The sequence below is a fragment of the Schistocerca cancellata genome, chromosome 6 (assembly GCF_023864275.1).
Source record: "Schistocerca cancellata isolate TAMUIC-IGC-003103 chromosome 6, iqSchCanc2.1, whole genome shotgun sequence".
NCBI classification, from domain to species: Eukaryota; Metazoa; Arthropoda; class Insecta; order Orthoptera; family Acrididae; genus Schistocerca; species Schistocerca cancellata.
This window is the reverse complement of record NC_064631.1, coordinates 268,834,198-268,852,182: the sequence shown is the minus strand read 5'-3', so window position 1 is coordinate 268,852,182 and position 17,985 is coordinate 268,834,198. Positions and strand designations below refer to the sequence as shown.

At 40.4% G+C, this 17,985-nt stretch overlaps 1 protein-coding gene across 1 annotated transcript in view; it reads left to right on the top strand.

Moving 5' to 3' along the window:
• Nucleotides 1-17,985, top strand: part of LOC126191478 (serine/threonine-protein phosphatase 2A activator-like) — a 252,675-nt gene that overhangs the window by 34,675 nt on the left and 200,015 nt on the right. The window contains exon 3 of the mRNA XM_049932362.1: nt 9,305-9,508. Coding sequence (XP_049788319.1) covers nt 9,305-9,508 — 204 coding nt within the window. The remainder of the gene's footprint in view (nt 1-9,304; nt 9,509-17,985) is intronic.

Here is a 17,985-nt window from a genome sequence, read left to right as displayed (position 1 = left end):
AATATAAAAATTGCAGTAAATGAAGCAGGCAGAAAGAAATACAAATGTCTCAAAAATGAGATCGACAGGAAGTGCAAAATGGCTAAGCAGGGATGGCTAGAGGACAAATGTAAAGATGTAGAGGTTTATCTCACTAGAGGTAAGATAGATACTGCCTACAGAAAAATGAGAGAGACCTTTGGAGATACGAGAACCACTTGTATGAATATCAAGAGCTCAGATGGAAACCCAGTTCAAAGTAAAGAAGGGAAAGCAGAAAGGTGGAAGGAGTATATAGAGGGTCTATACAAGGGCGATGTACTTGAGGACAATATTATGGAAATGGAAGAGGATGTAGATGAAGATGAAATGGGAGATACGATACTGCGTGAAGAGTTTGGCAGAGCACTGAAAGAACTGAGTCGAAACAAGGCCCCCGGAGTAGACAACATTCCATTGGAACTACTGACGGCCTTGGGAGAGCCAGTCCTGACAAAACTCTACCATCTGGTGAGCAAGATGTATGAAACAGGCGAAATACCCTCAGACTTCAAGAAGAATATAATAATTCCAATCCCAAAGAAAGCAGGAGTTGACAGATGTGAAAATTACCGCACAATCAGTTTAATAAGCCACAGCTGCAAAATACTAACACGAATTCTTTACAGACGAATGGAAAAACTAGTAGAAGCCGACCTCGGGGAAGATCAGTTTGGATTCCGTAGAAATACTGGAACACGTGAGGCAATACTGACCTTACGACTTATCTTAGAAGAAAGATTAAGGAAAGGCAAACCTACATTTCTAGCATTTGTAGACTTAGAGAAAGCTTTTGACAATGTTGACTGGAATACCCTCTTTCAAATTCTAAAGGTGGCAGGGGTAAAATACAGGGAGCGAAAGGCTATTTACAATTTGTACAGAAACCAGATGGCAGTTATAAGAGTCGAGGGGCATGAAAGGGAAGCAGTGGTTGGGAAGGGAGTAAGACAGGGTTGTAGCCTCTCCCCGATATTATTCAATCTGTATATTGAGCAAGCAGTAAAGGAAACAAAAGAAAAATTCGGCGTAGGTATTAAAATTCATGGAGAAGAAATAAAAACTTTGAGGTTCGCCAATGACATTGTAATTCTGTCAGAGACAGCAAAGGACTTGGAAGGGAAGTTGAACGGAATGGATGGTGTCTTGAAGGGAGGATATAAGATGAACATCAACAAAGGCAAAACGAGGATAATGGAATGTAGTCGAATTAAGTCGGGTGATGTTGAGGGTATTAGTTTAGGAAATGAGACACTTAAAGTAGTAAAGGAGTTTTGCTATTTGGGGAGCAAAATAACTGATGATGGTTGAAGTAGAGAGGATATAAAATGTAGACTGGCAATGGCAAGGAAAGCGTTTCTGAAGAAGAGAAATTTGTTAACATCGAGTATAGATTTAAGTGTCAGGAAGTCGTTTCTGAAAGTATTTGTATGGTGTGTAGCCATGTATGGAAGTGAAACATGGACGGTAAATAGTTTAGACAAGAAGAGAATAGAAGGTTTCGAAATGTGGTGCTACAGAAGAATGCTGAAGTTTAGATGGGTAGATCACATAACTAATGAGGAAGTATTGAATAGGATTGGGGAGAAGAGAAGTTTGTGGCACAACTTGACCAGAAGAAGGGATCGGTTGGTAGGACATGTTCTGAGGCATCAAGGGATCACCATGTTAGTATTGGAGGGCAGCGTGGAGGGTAAAAATCGTAGGGGGAGAACAAGAGATGAATACACTAAGCAGATTCAGAAGGATGTAGGTTGCAGTAGGTACTGGGAGATGAAGAAGCTTGCACAGGATAGAGTAGCATGGAGAGCTGCATCAAACCAGTCTCAGGACTGAAGACCACAACAACAACATTATTTTTTGGATGTGCCAGCGTGAAAAAGTTTCAAAAATGTTTGATATTCTGTGTAAAATTTGTTGGCAGTCACTAAGTGCTTCCATTATCAAATAATGCATGGGTATAGTTTGGGTAACGTACAGTGCAAATCAAATTTTTGTTGGCCATGGTAGCCACTAGATAAGTAACATGCAAGTGGGTCCGGGTGACCATTTTAATTTTTTAGTAAAATAGATGGTGGGTACACATTGATTTTATATTGCGTAAATTGTCACACTGTGAAAGTTGTGAGAGTTTGTCAATATTATAGTTCATAAATCATCTGCAGATGTACTTATCAAATTTCTGGGAAGAATGATTTTCAGATTATTACTATTTTAAGAGATATTGTATGATTTACTAGCTGTATGTGACCACCCATTGCTGTGGCCCTTCAGGTTAAATGGAGAAGAAAGAGAAGAAAAAGCACATCTTTCTAATATGTTTAATTTCACAATGCTTGTCAATAAGCACTATTTTTTGTTGTTCTGTTCTGTGCATATATAGAGATTTTATGGTTTCCCAACTCTAGGACATGCAACACATAATTATCTGTGTGAGAAGCACTCATTGTCTATATCTAAACTGGCCCTGAGCTTTATTGATGGTGGCTGCAAACACCAATTGAATTTGGAATTTGAATCTTTTAAATTGAAATAACATACCCATTGGAATCACAGAAATGTGAGGAATGAGGATATCTTCACCTTTGAATGGTACTGTCATGATTGTTGCTTCTTCTATGTTGCTTATGAATTATTTTACTGCAGGCCAGGTGCCACTGCAAATCTTTGGGTGGTTGATGTTTTGTAGTGTTATAATTCGCACACTGATTTTCGGTGGCAGTACATGCAGTAGCATTCCTGGCAGATTGGGTGAATTCTGAATTTCTGTTGGATAATTAACCACTTCATCTGCTTCTACTACAGTGTTGATAAACTCCTATGTGACTGCCTCACTTTGAATGTTAGATTGAATAATACGAGGATGACTCGTAAAGTTCTTGGAATCAGCAAGGGGGGTCAGCGCTAGTGCAACGAGTTGTTCACGTAATATTCATTGGACTGTTACCTGTAAATATGTGTCACATCAGTGCTCTTGGAAGAGAGCTGTGGTGGTGACATGGCTCTGTTGTTGTTCCCGTGTAGTTATTTGCAAAGATGGAAGAAAATTTGAGATTTGACCAGCGATTAAGTACTTTAAAGAAAGGTATGCAACCAAAGGACATTCATGCCAATTTCCAGAAGACACTGGGGGACTCTGCTCCTTCCTATTCAACTGTTGTCAACTGGCAAATGAATTTAAATTTGGTTGGGAGAGCTTAGATCATGATCTGTGCAGTGGCGAGCCAAGACGTGTCACTACTCCAGAAATCATTGCAAAAGTGCACAAAATGGTCATGGAGTATTGCTGACTGAAAGTGCACGAAATTGCTCATGCTTGTCAGATGTCATCTGAAAGGGTATATCACATTTTAACTGAAGGATTAGAAACGAAAAAATTATCTGCAAGATGGGTGCCGCGACCCTTGACACTGGATCAAAAATGCATGAGAAAGGACATATCGGAACAATATTTGGCCTGCTCGAACAGTCCACGGGTATACTGCCGGTTCATAGTGGCCAACCAGGAGAAACTGAAGAATCACAATATTTGGCCTATTTTAGGAGATATGAACAAGATTTTTTGTGCTGGTTTGTGATCACAGATGAAACTTGGGTGCACTACTATACCCCAGAGACAAAACAAGAGTCAAAGCAGTCAAAAAATGCTGATTCTCCACCAGCGAAGAAAGCAAAGACAATTCCTTTGGCGGGAAAGGTCATGAAATCAGTGTTCTGGCATGCGAAGGGGATTCTGTATGTAGATAATCTCCCCACTGGGCAAACATTACTGGAGAATACTATGCTGACCTCCTGGACAAATTGTAACAAAAGATACATGGAAAAAAACCAGGTTTAGCAAGGAAGAAAGTCATATTCCATTAAGACAAGAATGCCCGCACACATGTACCATCGCCATGGCAAAATTACACAAACTAAAGTATGAATTGCTGCCACACCTGCCTTATTCACCTGATATGGTCCATCAGACTTCCATCTCTTCCCAAAACTGAAAATTTTTCGTGGCGGATGAAGATTCACTTCAAACGAAGAATTGAAAGCTGGAGTTGACAACTATTTTGTAGGTCTGGAGGAAACTCATTTTCAAAATGGGATCAAGGCACTGGAACATCATTGGACCAAGTGCATTAATCTACAAGGAGATTAAATTGAAAAATAAAAAAGTTTCAGTGATGCAAGTACTTTTTTCCTATTCCGTTCCAAGAACTTTTCAAACCACCCTGGTATTGTTAAGTTCGAAGACATCTTTATTCTTGGTGGCAAGCATAGCTTATACATTCAGCCAGTTATGATTCTTATAATTGGTTTGAATATTGGGTAATACTTTTTTAACCACTTCTTCTTTTGACATCACTAAGTTGCAGAAGTTATGAGGCAATTAAATTCCTCCTGAGGTCAGATCATCCAGTACCTTTCCATTCCCAATTTCCAAAAATTGGTGTGAGAATATCTCAGCTGATTGATCATTTTGCAGATGTTCATGCATATTTGTACTGGATTTCAATGTCTTTATGTGTTTCTGCAAAGTAGAGTATTTCAGGCAAGCATTTACTTCATCTGCTTTTTCCGATTGAGAAATTACAGATAGTGTTTGCTGAAATATCCTGCAACCAATATTAATGCCCACTCCAGTGGTCTGATGTTTCCATGTAAATCTTGCAATGATTCATCAAGAACCTTGAGTGAATTTTTTGTGTGCCATTGTGCATTCATTCCAAACTATGATTCTGCATTCCTGCAATATTTTTCCCATGCCAGATGCTATGGAAATGTTACATGTGGGAGTTTTAATGAACTGCATGTTCAATGGCAATTTCAAAGTGGGATGAGCAGACCTTCCACCAAGTAGCAATGTTACAACTGTTCTGGATGATGCAAGAGTTAAGAGTATGTCATTTTGGAGTCAAATTGCTGCCAGAATCAATGTACTTTCAAATAACTTCAGGGAATTCAGCCAGGTAACACTTTCCCAACATTTGCCAAGGTTGTGCACCATATTAATTCTCCTGCTGCCAATCGCATCAAGCAACGTGCTGGCTTGGCTCTTGTTCGTGAAAGGATTCGATGTTTGGATTCTGTTTCTAAAGAATTGTATCGTTTTCATTTAATGGTTGCATCTGAAGTATCTGATTTCACTTGTGATTGGTTGGTCGGTGCCTCATGGACTCAAGCTGACTGGGAATAAAACTCCGTCACTGTCCGGCATTTGGCAAAGTTTAAACATTTTAATCGTGTGGAGTCGGATGTTATATCTTGACATTCTGTGATAAATCTCACAGAGAAATCTTTTGACGATGCAACTTTATCCGTGCTAGGGAAGGGTTTAAATTTTGCACCCACTCCGAAGAGTTTGCCGGTAGTTGATTTTATTAGTTCAATTGAACAGGCAGTTTGTAAACTACCTCCTGACGCTGCAGAGGAGATTAGGAGGGAGGCATGCCGTGTTTTGACTAGGGCTCGTCCACCCAAGAGTAATGTAACAGCAGCAGAGAGGGCTGCTTTACGCTCTCTCAAAGTTGATCCTGATATTGTTATTTTACCTGCGGACAAGGGCAATGCCACCGTTGTTTTAAATAAACCTCGATTATGTACAAAAGATGCAACGTTTACTATCTGATTCAGCTTATCACAGAATTGATGCTGACCCCACAAAAAGCGTTGAGAGAAAGACCAACAGCCTCCTGAAGAAAAGTGGTTTGTCTCAGGACACTATCAAGAGTCTTAACACCTTTAGTGCTGTTCCCCCTAGGTTATATTGCCTTCCGAAGGTTCACAAGGAGGGGGTTCATTTCTGTCCTATAGTGAGTAACATCGGCACTCCGACATATCATGTAGCGAAGCGTCTAGCTTCTCTGTTGAGTCCACAAGTAGGTCAGTATGAACATCATATTAGGAACTCAGCTGATTTTTTACGTCGTTTGGGGGGACTGCGGTTGAATGACCCTGATATTTTAGTGAGTTTCGATGTGGCCTCTCTCTTCACTTGTATTCCTCTGTCTGATTTGTTACGATTAATTGAGGCCAGGTTTGGTGCTGAATTAACTGATCTCTTTCAGCATGTGTTGACATCCACTTACTTTTTATTTAATGACCAGTATTATGAGCAGACAGATGGAGTTGCGATGGCTTGTCTCCCGTGATCGCAAATTTGTTTATGGAAGACTTCGAGGAGCGTGCATTGGAGTCGGCGCCTTTGAAACCTGCCTGTTTCTTTAGATACGTTGATGATACCTTTGTTGTTTGGCCTCATGGTAGGGAGAATTTGAATGTCTGTCTAGAACATCTGAACTCGATCCACCCGAACATTCGTTTTACAATGGAGGTGGAAGAGGATGGTTGCCTTCTCTTTCTTGACATGTTGGTTAGGAGGAAGGATGATGGATCATTGGGACATGCAGTCTACAGGAAACGTACTCACACTGACTTGTACTTACAGGCTAATAGTTGTCACCATCCGGCTCAGCGAGAAGGGGTACTCCGTACCTTGGTACACAGGGCACGTGTCACTTCTGACGCTGAGACTTTGCCAGCTGAGCTGTCCCATCTTGAAGTTACATTTCATCAAAATGGTTATAGTGATAGACAGATTGAACGTGCGTTGCACTATCAATCAACTGTACATTGGGTGATTGATGATAATTCTGAGTCAACACCTAAGTCTACTGCCTTTTTGCATTACATAGGAAACACGTCCAACAAGATCGGTCGTATTTTATGGAAATATGATGTGAAATGTGTTTTCTGACCTCCATCTACAATTAGAGCACTTTTGAGTTTCGTTAAGGATGATCTTGGACTGCGTAAGGCGGGTGTATATCATATTCCTTGTAGCTGCGGCATGGCATATATTGGTCAAACTATCAGGACTGTGGAGGACCGATGTACTGAGCATAAACGGCACACACGATTACAGCAGCCAAGTAGATCTGCTATTGCTGAACATTGCTTGGATAATGGTCACCCCATGTTATATAATAACACCGAGGTATTGGCATGCACGTCCAGCTATTGGGACAGTGTTATTAGGGAGGCAGTTGAGATTAAATTAGCAAGCAACCTCGTTAACAGGGATGGAGGTTTCTGTGTAAACTCTGTTTGGAATCCGGCTCTCTCCCTTGTCAAAAAACAGAGGGACAGAGTCAATGCTACCTCACCTGCGAATTCATAGTCTCACTATCGATAGCTCTGACTTTGGTCATCTTTGGTGGCACTAGTGTTTAGTGTGTGTGTTATCTTTCCTGCTTCAGTCCAAGAACTGAGGTTTTAAATTTTCATGTACACCGCCTGCCCGTTGCAGTTTGCCTTGAAAATGGTGGGGTGTTCTCCTGCCGAAATATCAGCAGTCGCTGAAAGTGTTACCTGGCTGAATACCCGTAAGTTATTTGAAAGTTGTGTACACCAGGACAAACTCAGGTCTCAGAATCAATGTAATTAGAAATGTTTTACAAATACCACCTGTTGCATCTAAGAAGATTTCTCCAACCCCATTATTGCTAGGTTGCAGTATTTGATCATAAATGCCTTAGTGCTCAAGTGTTAGCTAAGGAATAAGTGGTTGCATATATGACAAACAGTCATCCGTGTTGTAATTTTTTTCACAACACAATCTTGCTTTGAATGAAGGAGCATAAGATCAGTTTGGTGATGGCATTCTGAATTGATCGAGAACTCTTATGTGTGATTTCTTAGCTCAAATGTTGAGTCATTATCAACACTTCATTTTAGTTTTTTGCTGTGGAATCTGTGTTCATATTTGAATTTTCCTCAATTATTTGAAAGAAAATATCATCAGCCATGTGCAGTTTATATTTGTCCTGTAATTCTGTTGGGGATGAAAGAGAGCAAGGGGTCAGTAGGATTTCAAACAATGTATGAATTTGTTTGGATATGATATCATTAATGCATACATACCAGAAAACTCAGGACATGACATGCACTACAGAATGTGGCATGTGTAACACCTTTGACAGTTCTCAGTTGCTGGAAAGACTTTGGACCGGACACATTTACCAACAGCATGCAAAGAAAGAAGCATTCTTCTTGATTAAGATGCATGATATACAGTCTACCTATTGTAGTTTCTTTGGATATGTCAGATTTTCCATTAACTCACTCTCATCATTTGCACCATTCAAATGATTTTCTGCTTGTTTCCATGGGTAATATGTAGGCACTCATGAATACAGCAGTGTTTTTGACAAAAGCATAATTTTAACTGAGACTGCAGTTGTGTGTGATGTTTGCATGAGTGCGTGTGTGCATGTGCGCTTATGTTTGTCTTTTGGTGATGAAGGCCTTAATGGCTGAAAGCATAGTTGAGTCTTTTTGTTGTGCCTACCTGCAACTTAGCATCTCTGCTGTATGGTGAGTAGCAACTTTCCTCTCATAATATTGAAAGTTAAAAAGAAATAGATGGCATTGAAAAACATTAAAAGCAGAAAAAAACTAAAAAAACAAAGAAGATATAAAACAATACTAACAAAATATTCTAATATAAATGAAAACCAGTCAACACAACTCAAGTCCAGTGCCAATTGCATTGAAAAATAAGCAAAACAGTTTAAAAAATTAGATGAAAAACAATAAGAAGGGAAAAACTGTAGTCGCGAAATGAACACTATGGTGAACAACAATGCAATGTCATATGAAATAGTTAAATAAAAATGAAAATAAATGTAAATGGTTTTTATTAGTCGTTTATTCTGTAGTCTATCAGAATATTTTGACACATAGATGTAAATCCCAGTTATTTCTGAAGTTTGTTTTACACAGATTTTTAAATTTTCTGGTGCATATATTGCTGTTAGTGTCCTGTGGCGTCAGTTAAGTCACATAAATAAAATAGTAGATAAGAACAATAGCTTAGCAGTGTAAGAGGAAGACTATTTTTTTTTCCAAAGTAGCTGCTTTACTCGTGCATGTTGTGGGCTGTGGATGCTTCTGCCTGTTGCAGTATAATGGAAGGTCATGAAATGTGAAACTGATACAATTCTAACTGCCTCTGAATATTTTTAAACAATATTTAAACTTGTATAGACTGGGATTTAAAATTCCTATAGGTAAATGATGGTCATCCCATCTTTCCCTTTGTGGAATTAATGAATTTCTGAACGTCCTTTCCTTTTTATACTGATAGACAAGTCTTTCATTTCTGTGAAGAACAGAATAAGTTACATATTTATAAGGTAATTTAAAATATTCTTGTAAATTCTCTATATTGTTTTTTCCTTATACTTTAATTTAATAATTATCTGCTTCATAAAACTTGACACTTCTCTAATTGCAGGACTATTTTTTGTTTATCACATCACTCAATGAGACAATTAAAGGAAAACCACTTTCAGTTGACTGTGAAAAGTCTCCAATCGTACATGAAATAGCTACACTGCTGGCAAAAATTGAGGAGTGGATTGATCAACATGTGCCTACTACCCTATCTCTTAGAGGAAGAAGTGAAGTTTTTAAGATGTGGCATGCCAGACTAAAGAATGTATGTTGACTTTACTCTGTCATTATAAAAAGCACATGCTTTTTAATTAATTACTAATTGTTATTAATTTCATAATTGTATACAGAGGGTTGAATAACACTTAGGCGGTTTTTTATTCTACTGATTTTTATTTGTATGAACTAGTTTTCAGTTTATTAGGCCATCTTCAGATAACTAATGGCTATTGTTTACAAGGAGCTTGTGTTCTTACCAACGAAACATTCTGCACTAAGATCCAAAGCACTTACATACGATCTTCAGTTGTGGTATTGTCTTTGAAATTGTCAAACGGGTCTTTTGACTTTTCGTTCTGTACAACTGTTCTTTAACATAATAAATCAGATTTTATGGTTTGTCAGTACCATGTATGACAACAATTAGAAATATTTAGAATACACATTATTACAAAATTACAATTTTTTGGTATTTGTTGTGAACAGTTGCACTGGACACTAATTGTTTACTTATTTATTTATTTATATCCCATAAATCCAATACTGCGAAACATTCACATGGATGCAGGATGTGCCAGAATTATTACAAATAATACAACAGGAATACATAAAAGTACCTCTTGCAAGAGGATATGTGTTATAAGACTAAATACACATTAATAGGTATAGAAAAAATTACATTAAAAAATATGGTAGATTTTAATATCTAAATGAAAGACACAGTAATGTTAATAGTGATGGTGAGTATCATAATGCACAATAGTACATCAAATTAGTAAGTGATAAAAATCAATTACAGTTAACTCTACTGAAATATTCTTCTACCAAATGGAAGGAATTATCCAATAAATACTGTTTGAGCTGTTGTTTAAATTTGGGAAGCTCTTGGATAAGTAATTTCGGTGATGGTGGGAGAGCATTGAATACCTTGCAGCTCATGTAATGGACTCCTTTTTGTACAATAGCAAGGTTTTTTGATTCATAATGGAGGTCCATCTTCTTTCTGGTATTGTGGGTATGGTATGAATCATTGGTTTTGTACGATTGTCCATTTTTACCAATGAAACATAACAGGGAGTAGATATATTGGCATGCAGTTGTCAGTATCCCTAATTTTCTAAAAAGGTTCCTATAAGAATGTCTAGGCTGCCCAGAAAACTATGCCATACAGCAATAATGCATGGAAATAACTAAAATAAGCAGTTTTTGTGGTGTCTCAGTCACATACCATGGAAATAATATGAACAGTGAATGTTGCTGAGCTGAGTTTTTTGTGGAGGTGCAAAATATGTTCAGACCATTTTAGACTGTTGTCAAAGTGTACACCCAGAAACTTGGTTGACTCAACTTCTAGTAACTCACTACCATTCAATGTAACACTTAATTGATCCTCTTTTTTCCTTGCTTGGAAATGCACAAACTGGGTCTTATTAACATTTAGTAATAACCCATTATTTACAAACCAATTACATACTTCGCTAAAGGCAATATTGGCCGATTCCTCAAGATTGAGGTTGGGAGTTTTGTTGATGAGGATAGAGGTGTCACCAGCAAAAAGAGTAAAGTGATTTTTCTAGCTAGTATGCAAGGGAAGGTCATTGATAAAGATGAGGAAGAGAAGGGGGCCATGTACAGAGCCCTGAGGAACACCACAGCCAATAGAGCCCAGCTAGATCACACAGAGTACCGCTCAGTCGTTCAACATGACCTGCTTTCTTCCAGCTAGGTAGGATTTAATCCATGAGCCAACTGAGCCACTTATACCATAATATTCAGCCTTTGCTAAAAGGATTTCATGATTAACTCTATCAAAGGCCTTAGAAAGGTCACAGAAGATACCAACAGGAGATAATTTATTATTGAAAGACTGTTAAGATTTGATGGGTGAAGGAAAAAATAGCTTGTTCTGTTGATACACCCTGTTGAAATCCGAACTGGCTACTGTTTAATAACTTATAATGCATGAGGTGTTCAGTAAGTCTTTTCTGAACCAGTTTCTCAATAATTTTACAAAAGGTTGTTAAAAGGGAGATAGGCCGATAGTTGGTAATGTCGACTTTATTGCCTTTTTTAAAGAGAGTTTTGACAATAGCATACTCTAGTCTCTCAGGAACAATCTCATGCTGGATGGATTCATTGAATATGTAACACAGTATTTTGCTTATTGGCTTATAGCACTCCTTCAGTAATCTTGCCAACAGAATTCTTGCTCTTCATTTCTCTAATTATATTCTCAGTTTCATGTACTGTGACAGGAGACACTTTAATCTGCTTGGTTTTTTTTTATTAATAGCTTTTTGAAGGGATAACATGGCTTCATTAACATAACACGTTTTTCCAGTTTGTACTGCTGATGCCAGAAAGTGGTTGTTAAAAATGTCAGTGATTATTTCAACATTATCATGAATGGTATCACTTGTTTTAATTTCTATTGTGTTTTCTGCAGCAGGGATTTTACCTGTTTCCCTTTTTATTATGCCCCATATGGTTTTAATTTTGTTACTAGAGACATCAATTTCTGATTTTATAGAAATACTCTTTGCCCTTCTTAGAACTTTTTTAAGGACAGAGCAGTTTGTAATGTTTTTCTCCTTTTCTACACTATAACTGGATTTTAGTGAGGCATACAGATTCCTTTTCCTTCTGCAAGATGTTTTAATGCCCAGAGTTAGCCAGTTTTTATTAGAGTAGGTCTCGCATTTGGATTGACAGTCCTTTTAGAAAAAGCTGCTTTGAATAGGCAGATAAATTCATTTAGAAAAGCATTGTACTTGTCATTAACATTGTCAAAGAGCTCAATCTGGTCCCAGTCTACTTCTTGTAGGGAATTACAGAAGCTATTGATAGACTGTGTGTTAATTACTCTGAAAGTTTTACTGCAGGAATTGTTCTTACAAAGAGGGCTAACATTATCAATTGAAAGTAGTTGACCATCATGGTCTGAGAGCCCATTCAATATACGCTTTACAGCTATGTTTAGAATTCTATTGCTGTCTAAGAAGATGTTGTCAGTTCGACTTGTAGAATTAGCTGTGGCTCTGGTGGGAAAATCCACCAGTGCTGTTAAGTTAAAAGAGTTCATTAAATGTGATAAATCATTTCTTCCCATGTTATCTATAAGAAAGTCAACATTAAAATCACCTACAATTATAATATCTCATGTTTGCAAAGAGATGAGTTAACAGAGATTCTAACTGCTTTAGAAAAATATTCATGGACAGGCTTGAAAAAACAGTTCCTAGAAAATGAACCCCTAAGTAATAACATTAAATACTGGTACAGATATGTAGATGATGTACTGTGTGTGTGTGGACAGGTACCAACAGACAACTGAACACATTCCTAGAACATCTAAATTCACAACACAGAAACATACACTCACCATGGAGCTAGATGAAAAATCCATTAACTTTTTAGACCTTAACATAAATATCACCACAAATACATATACTTTCAAAATTTACAGAAAAACCACAACAGACACAGTATAACCATCATGTTCACAACAACCAATAACACACAAAAATCAGCCTTCCATTCCATGGTGCATCGCCTCACATCCATACCAATGTCAAAACAAAATCTCCAAACAGAAGTAGACACCATGAAATATGTTGCTTATAACAATGGCTATAACCATAAATTAGTTGACAAAATCCTGCATAAGAAACAAAGAAGGAAAATCTTGGCCTACATTTATGCCCCCTCTGCAATAACAACCACACCAAAAACCAACTGGTGTACTACTCCATATCTAAGTAAGCTATCAGACAAACTAGCCAAAACACTGAAATCCCAAAACTATAAAACATCATGTTATGTAAGAGGCACTACAGCTAATCTCCTATCCGACAGCAAGGACTAAACAGTGGGGTCTACAAAATAACCTGTACTGACTGCAATAAACTGTACATTGGTCAAACTGGCCGGGCCATATCAACAAGGTTGACTGAACGCAAACACAGCTGGAGATTAAATAAATCAGACTCCACCTTTGCTGAACATGTGCTCAAAGGAGGATTCAAATATCTAACACACACAGAAGTGCTACATATAGATAACAAAGGCAGAAAATTCAGCCTACTAGAAGCACTTGAAATTAACAAACACTTACCCCTAAATCCCCAGCTGGTTCTAAATGACCAATTGCAACTAAACACATCACCACTCTTAATCTTTACACAATACAGTAAACCTGCTACTAACCACAAAGTGTCCCAATAGTAAAAAAATTCACACCCCAATATAATGTAATACCCCTTATGTGTTTACATTACTAATTGTAACAACTGTAAGAATGTGTGGCAGTTATCGACTGCAAGAGTCGACTGCCTCATCTTTGAGAACAAACTTCTTTGAAAACTGTTGATCTCAGTGTGTTCCGAACTCTGTATTCAAGTGGATGTGTTTGTACCGCTATGATCAAAATAAAGTTAATTCATTATAAATGAGCGAATACTGAATGTTGGGTGAGATATTACCGTATGTGACATCTCGATCCCTATACTGGTGACCCTGATGCTCACAAATGCTGCTTACGATGCCAGAAATGTGTACTGGAACATTGGCATGGACAAACAATGCAGCAACGCTTTGTCGGATTTCTACATCCATCTGGATGCAGTCTACAGGGAAGTGTAATTAGTGTGTAAATTCCCGACTCTTGTGTGAATGGTGTTCTTTGGTAACTTTCGCCACCTTCTCACACATTGACAATGCAACCGAGGCGCACACGTCGTCTGTCGAAACCCGCTCAACGCGTCGGTAATTTCACTTTTGGACAGTGCAGTGCTTCTTCACCGATTAATTTGGACTATTTTGACTTGCTTTTGTGTAATGAATTAACTTTGTGAAGTGCTTCGATACCGGACAATCATGCCAAATGATGGACTGCAACAAACGGGGACTATGTTGCAAATCCCAGTTCGCACGGACTCCGAACTACGGCTAAATTGCATGTCTGGTCGAATTCACAGGAACAATTTCATCAAGGACATCCTACTGATCAACGACAATGCATCAATTACACCGACAACAATGCCGGCTGTTTCTCAGTGCAACACTGGATGTGCCATGCCTCCCTCTACGCAGAACCTGAGCCACACCGACTCTGCCCGACCACTACCGACAGCGACGTCACGGCTGCCACCTGCTGGCTCACTGACCTCGACCCAGTCAAAACAAACAGCTGCGCGACATGCGATTCCGCCACGGCTACCGCACCCACATCTTGTCAACAACTCACCGACACTATGCACGCTTACCGCCCGGCTGTTCACTACTCGATCACGCCCGCAACTTGTTCACCCACCCTAGAAGACGATTTCAGCTGTATCAATGCTTCATACAGCAGTGAACATGTTCTCACTCCGCCGTCGCAGAGTACTGAGTTTCACATTCACGATCGCACACACGATCTCTTCTACTCGAACTGTTACGTCAATACTGTACCGCCGACCGTGTCTTGTACGCCAGGTTACCCTTTGATAGAGACAGATTCTGGTTTCAACCCCATCTTACTCAGTGATACACAGCAGACTGCTTCAGGACATACATTTTTGCCTGAACAACTGCAGCAGCTACGTGAGCAAATTGCGACATACAACTTGTTTGTACAAGATCAGTTACACATGCTGCAGGTGACACCGACTGAGCACGACATGCAATGAGATGCTCCTGTCATTGTTCCGCCTCTGACTGCTGACGATCCTTTGCCATTACTACCAGCTACAACTAATACCCTGACAATCACGCTACATGGATCTATGTCCCAGATGTCACAACTGTCATCATCACGCCGCCACAAGTGGAAATTCTACATTACTGATGTGATACAAGCAACTTATTTATGCTGCTGCCACCTTTCCTTGGTAGTTCCAGACACTTCATTTCTGTACCACAACATAACCAGCTACATTCCAGTGCTGCTTGCTTTGCCGCCCTCTTCACTACCTCCGCAATGTACGACCAACACATCTGCCATTTCTGCTTCGACGAGTGAGCATTTTTCCGCTCCGACACATGACCGTGCAGCAGTTTCATGCGAGCAGCTTGCAGCCTTAAGACTCGACCACAGCGCCGACAGTGACAGCACACACGCAGCTCCAGTTCCATCGAACTGTGTAGCCTCTCCGCCACAGACCAGTAGTTAATTTGCTGATTCGGCTTCTTCACGTTCACATTACGTCTCATCGCCTTCCTGCTCCGACCATGGTTTCGCTGACCACGTCCGCCTTCCACCACCTCTCACCGTCACCATGCCTCAAGCACAGAGCTCACGGTCAAGGCCCCCCAACCTTCGATCACGGCTGTTTCGCACATCGAAACACCGACACTGTCAGCTCCGCTTGAGACATCCTGCCATCTACCGCTGTAACACACACACCGTCCACGGACTCTGAGGTGACGCTACCATCTACACCGAAGTCATCTGCCTCCAAGATCAATCATATGCAGCTTGCTGTTTTCTCCCCTGCTGCGACATCAAGCGCGTCTATAACTCTGTCATTACCGCGAGTGTTGCTCATCCGGCATCTCTTACGCAACCTGTTAAGCCACAGCATGCTTGCTCCTTTATGTCATATAGCCAATAACATACTGTTACCAGATACATTGCACTTAACATGGCGCTCGCCGGCAAATACTTTGGCAATACATCGCATCGTATCTTCGACACACTCCGTGCCTTTGATCGAATCAAAACCCCGCTGCGCTGCATGGCCTCGCCCACGACGATGTTCTCCCCACCAACACGCTGCCGCCTTCTGCTTCCACCGTGCCATCAGCAGCATGGCACGGTCAACTTGTGGATGCCTTCCGTGCCTCCTTCCCTCCGCTGACCAGCACCTGTGCTCCACACTACCGGCGGGGGCCCTGTGGCAGTTATCGACTGCAAGAGTCGACTGCCTCATCTTTGAGAACAAACTTCTTTGAAAACTGTTGATCTCAGTGTGTTCCGAACTCTGTATTCAAGTGGATGTGTTTGTACCGCTATGATCAAAATAAAGTTAATTCATTATAAATGAGCAAATACTGAATGTTGGGTGAGATATTACCGTATGTGACATCTTGATCCCTATACTGGTGACCCTGATGCTCACAAATGCTGCTTACGATGCCAGAAATGTGTACTGGAACATTGGCATGGACAAACAATGCAGCAACGCTTTGTCGGATTTCTACATCCATCTGGATGCAGTCTACAGGGAAGTGTAATTAGTGTGTAAATTCCCGACTCTTGTGTGAATGGTGTTCTTTGGTAACTTTCGTCACCTTCTCACACATCGACAATGCAACCGAGGCGCACACGTCGTCTGTCGAAACCCGCTCAACGCGTCGGTAATTTCACTTTTGGACAGTGCAGTGCTTCTTCACCGATTAATTTGGACTATTTTGACTTGCTTTTGTGTAATGAATTAACTTTGTGAAGTGCTTCGATACCGGACAATCATGCCAAATGATGGACTGCAACAAACGGGGACTATGTTGCAAATCCCAGTTCGCACGGACTCCGAACTACGGCTAAATTGCATGTCTGGTCGAATTCACAGGAACAATTTCATCAAGGACATCCTACCGATCAACGACAATGCATCAATTACACCGACAACAATGCCGGCTGTTTCTCAGTGCAACACTGGATGTGCCATGCCTCCCTCTACGCAGAACCTGAGCCACACCGACTCTGCCCGACCACTACCGACAGCGACATCACGGCTGCCACCTGCTGGCTCACTGACCTCGACCCAGTCAAAACAAACAGCTGCGCGAAATGCGATTCCGCCACGGCTACCGCACCCACATCTTGTCAACAACTCACCGACACTATGCACGCTTACCGCCCGGCTGTTCACTACTCGATCACGCCCGCAACTTGTTCACCCACCCTAGAAGACGATTTCAGCTGTATCAATGCTTCATACAGCAGTGAACATGTTCTCACTCCGCCGTCGCCGAGTACTGAGTTTCACATTCACGATCGCACACACGATCTCTTCTACTCGAACTGTTACGTCAATACTGTGCCGCCGACCGTGTCTTGTACGCCAGGTTACCCTTTGATAGAGACAGATTCTGGTTTCAACCCCATCTTACTCAGTGATACACAGCAGACTGCTTCAGGACATACATTTTTGCCTGAACAACTGCAGCAGCTACGTGAGCAAATTGCGACATACAACTTGTTTGTACAAGATCAGTTACACATGCTGCAGGTGACACCGACTGAGCACGACATGCAATGAGATGCTCCTGTCATTGTTCCGCCTCTGACTGCTGACGATCCTTTGCCGTTACTACCAGCTACAACTAATACCCTGACAATCACGCTACATGGATCTATGTCCCAGATGTCACAACTGTCATCATCACATCGCCACAAGTGGAAATTCTACATTACTGATGTGATACAAGCAACTTATTTATGCTGCTGCCACCTTTCCTTGGTAGTTCCAGACACTTCATTTCTGTACCACAACATAACCAGCTACATTCCAGTGCTGCTTGCTTTGCCGCCCTCTTCAC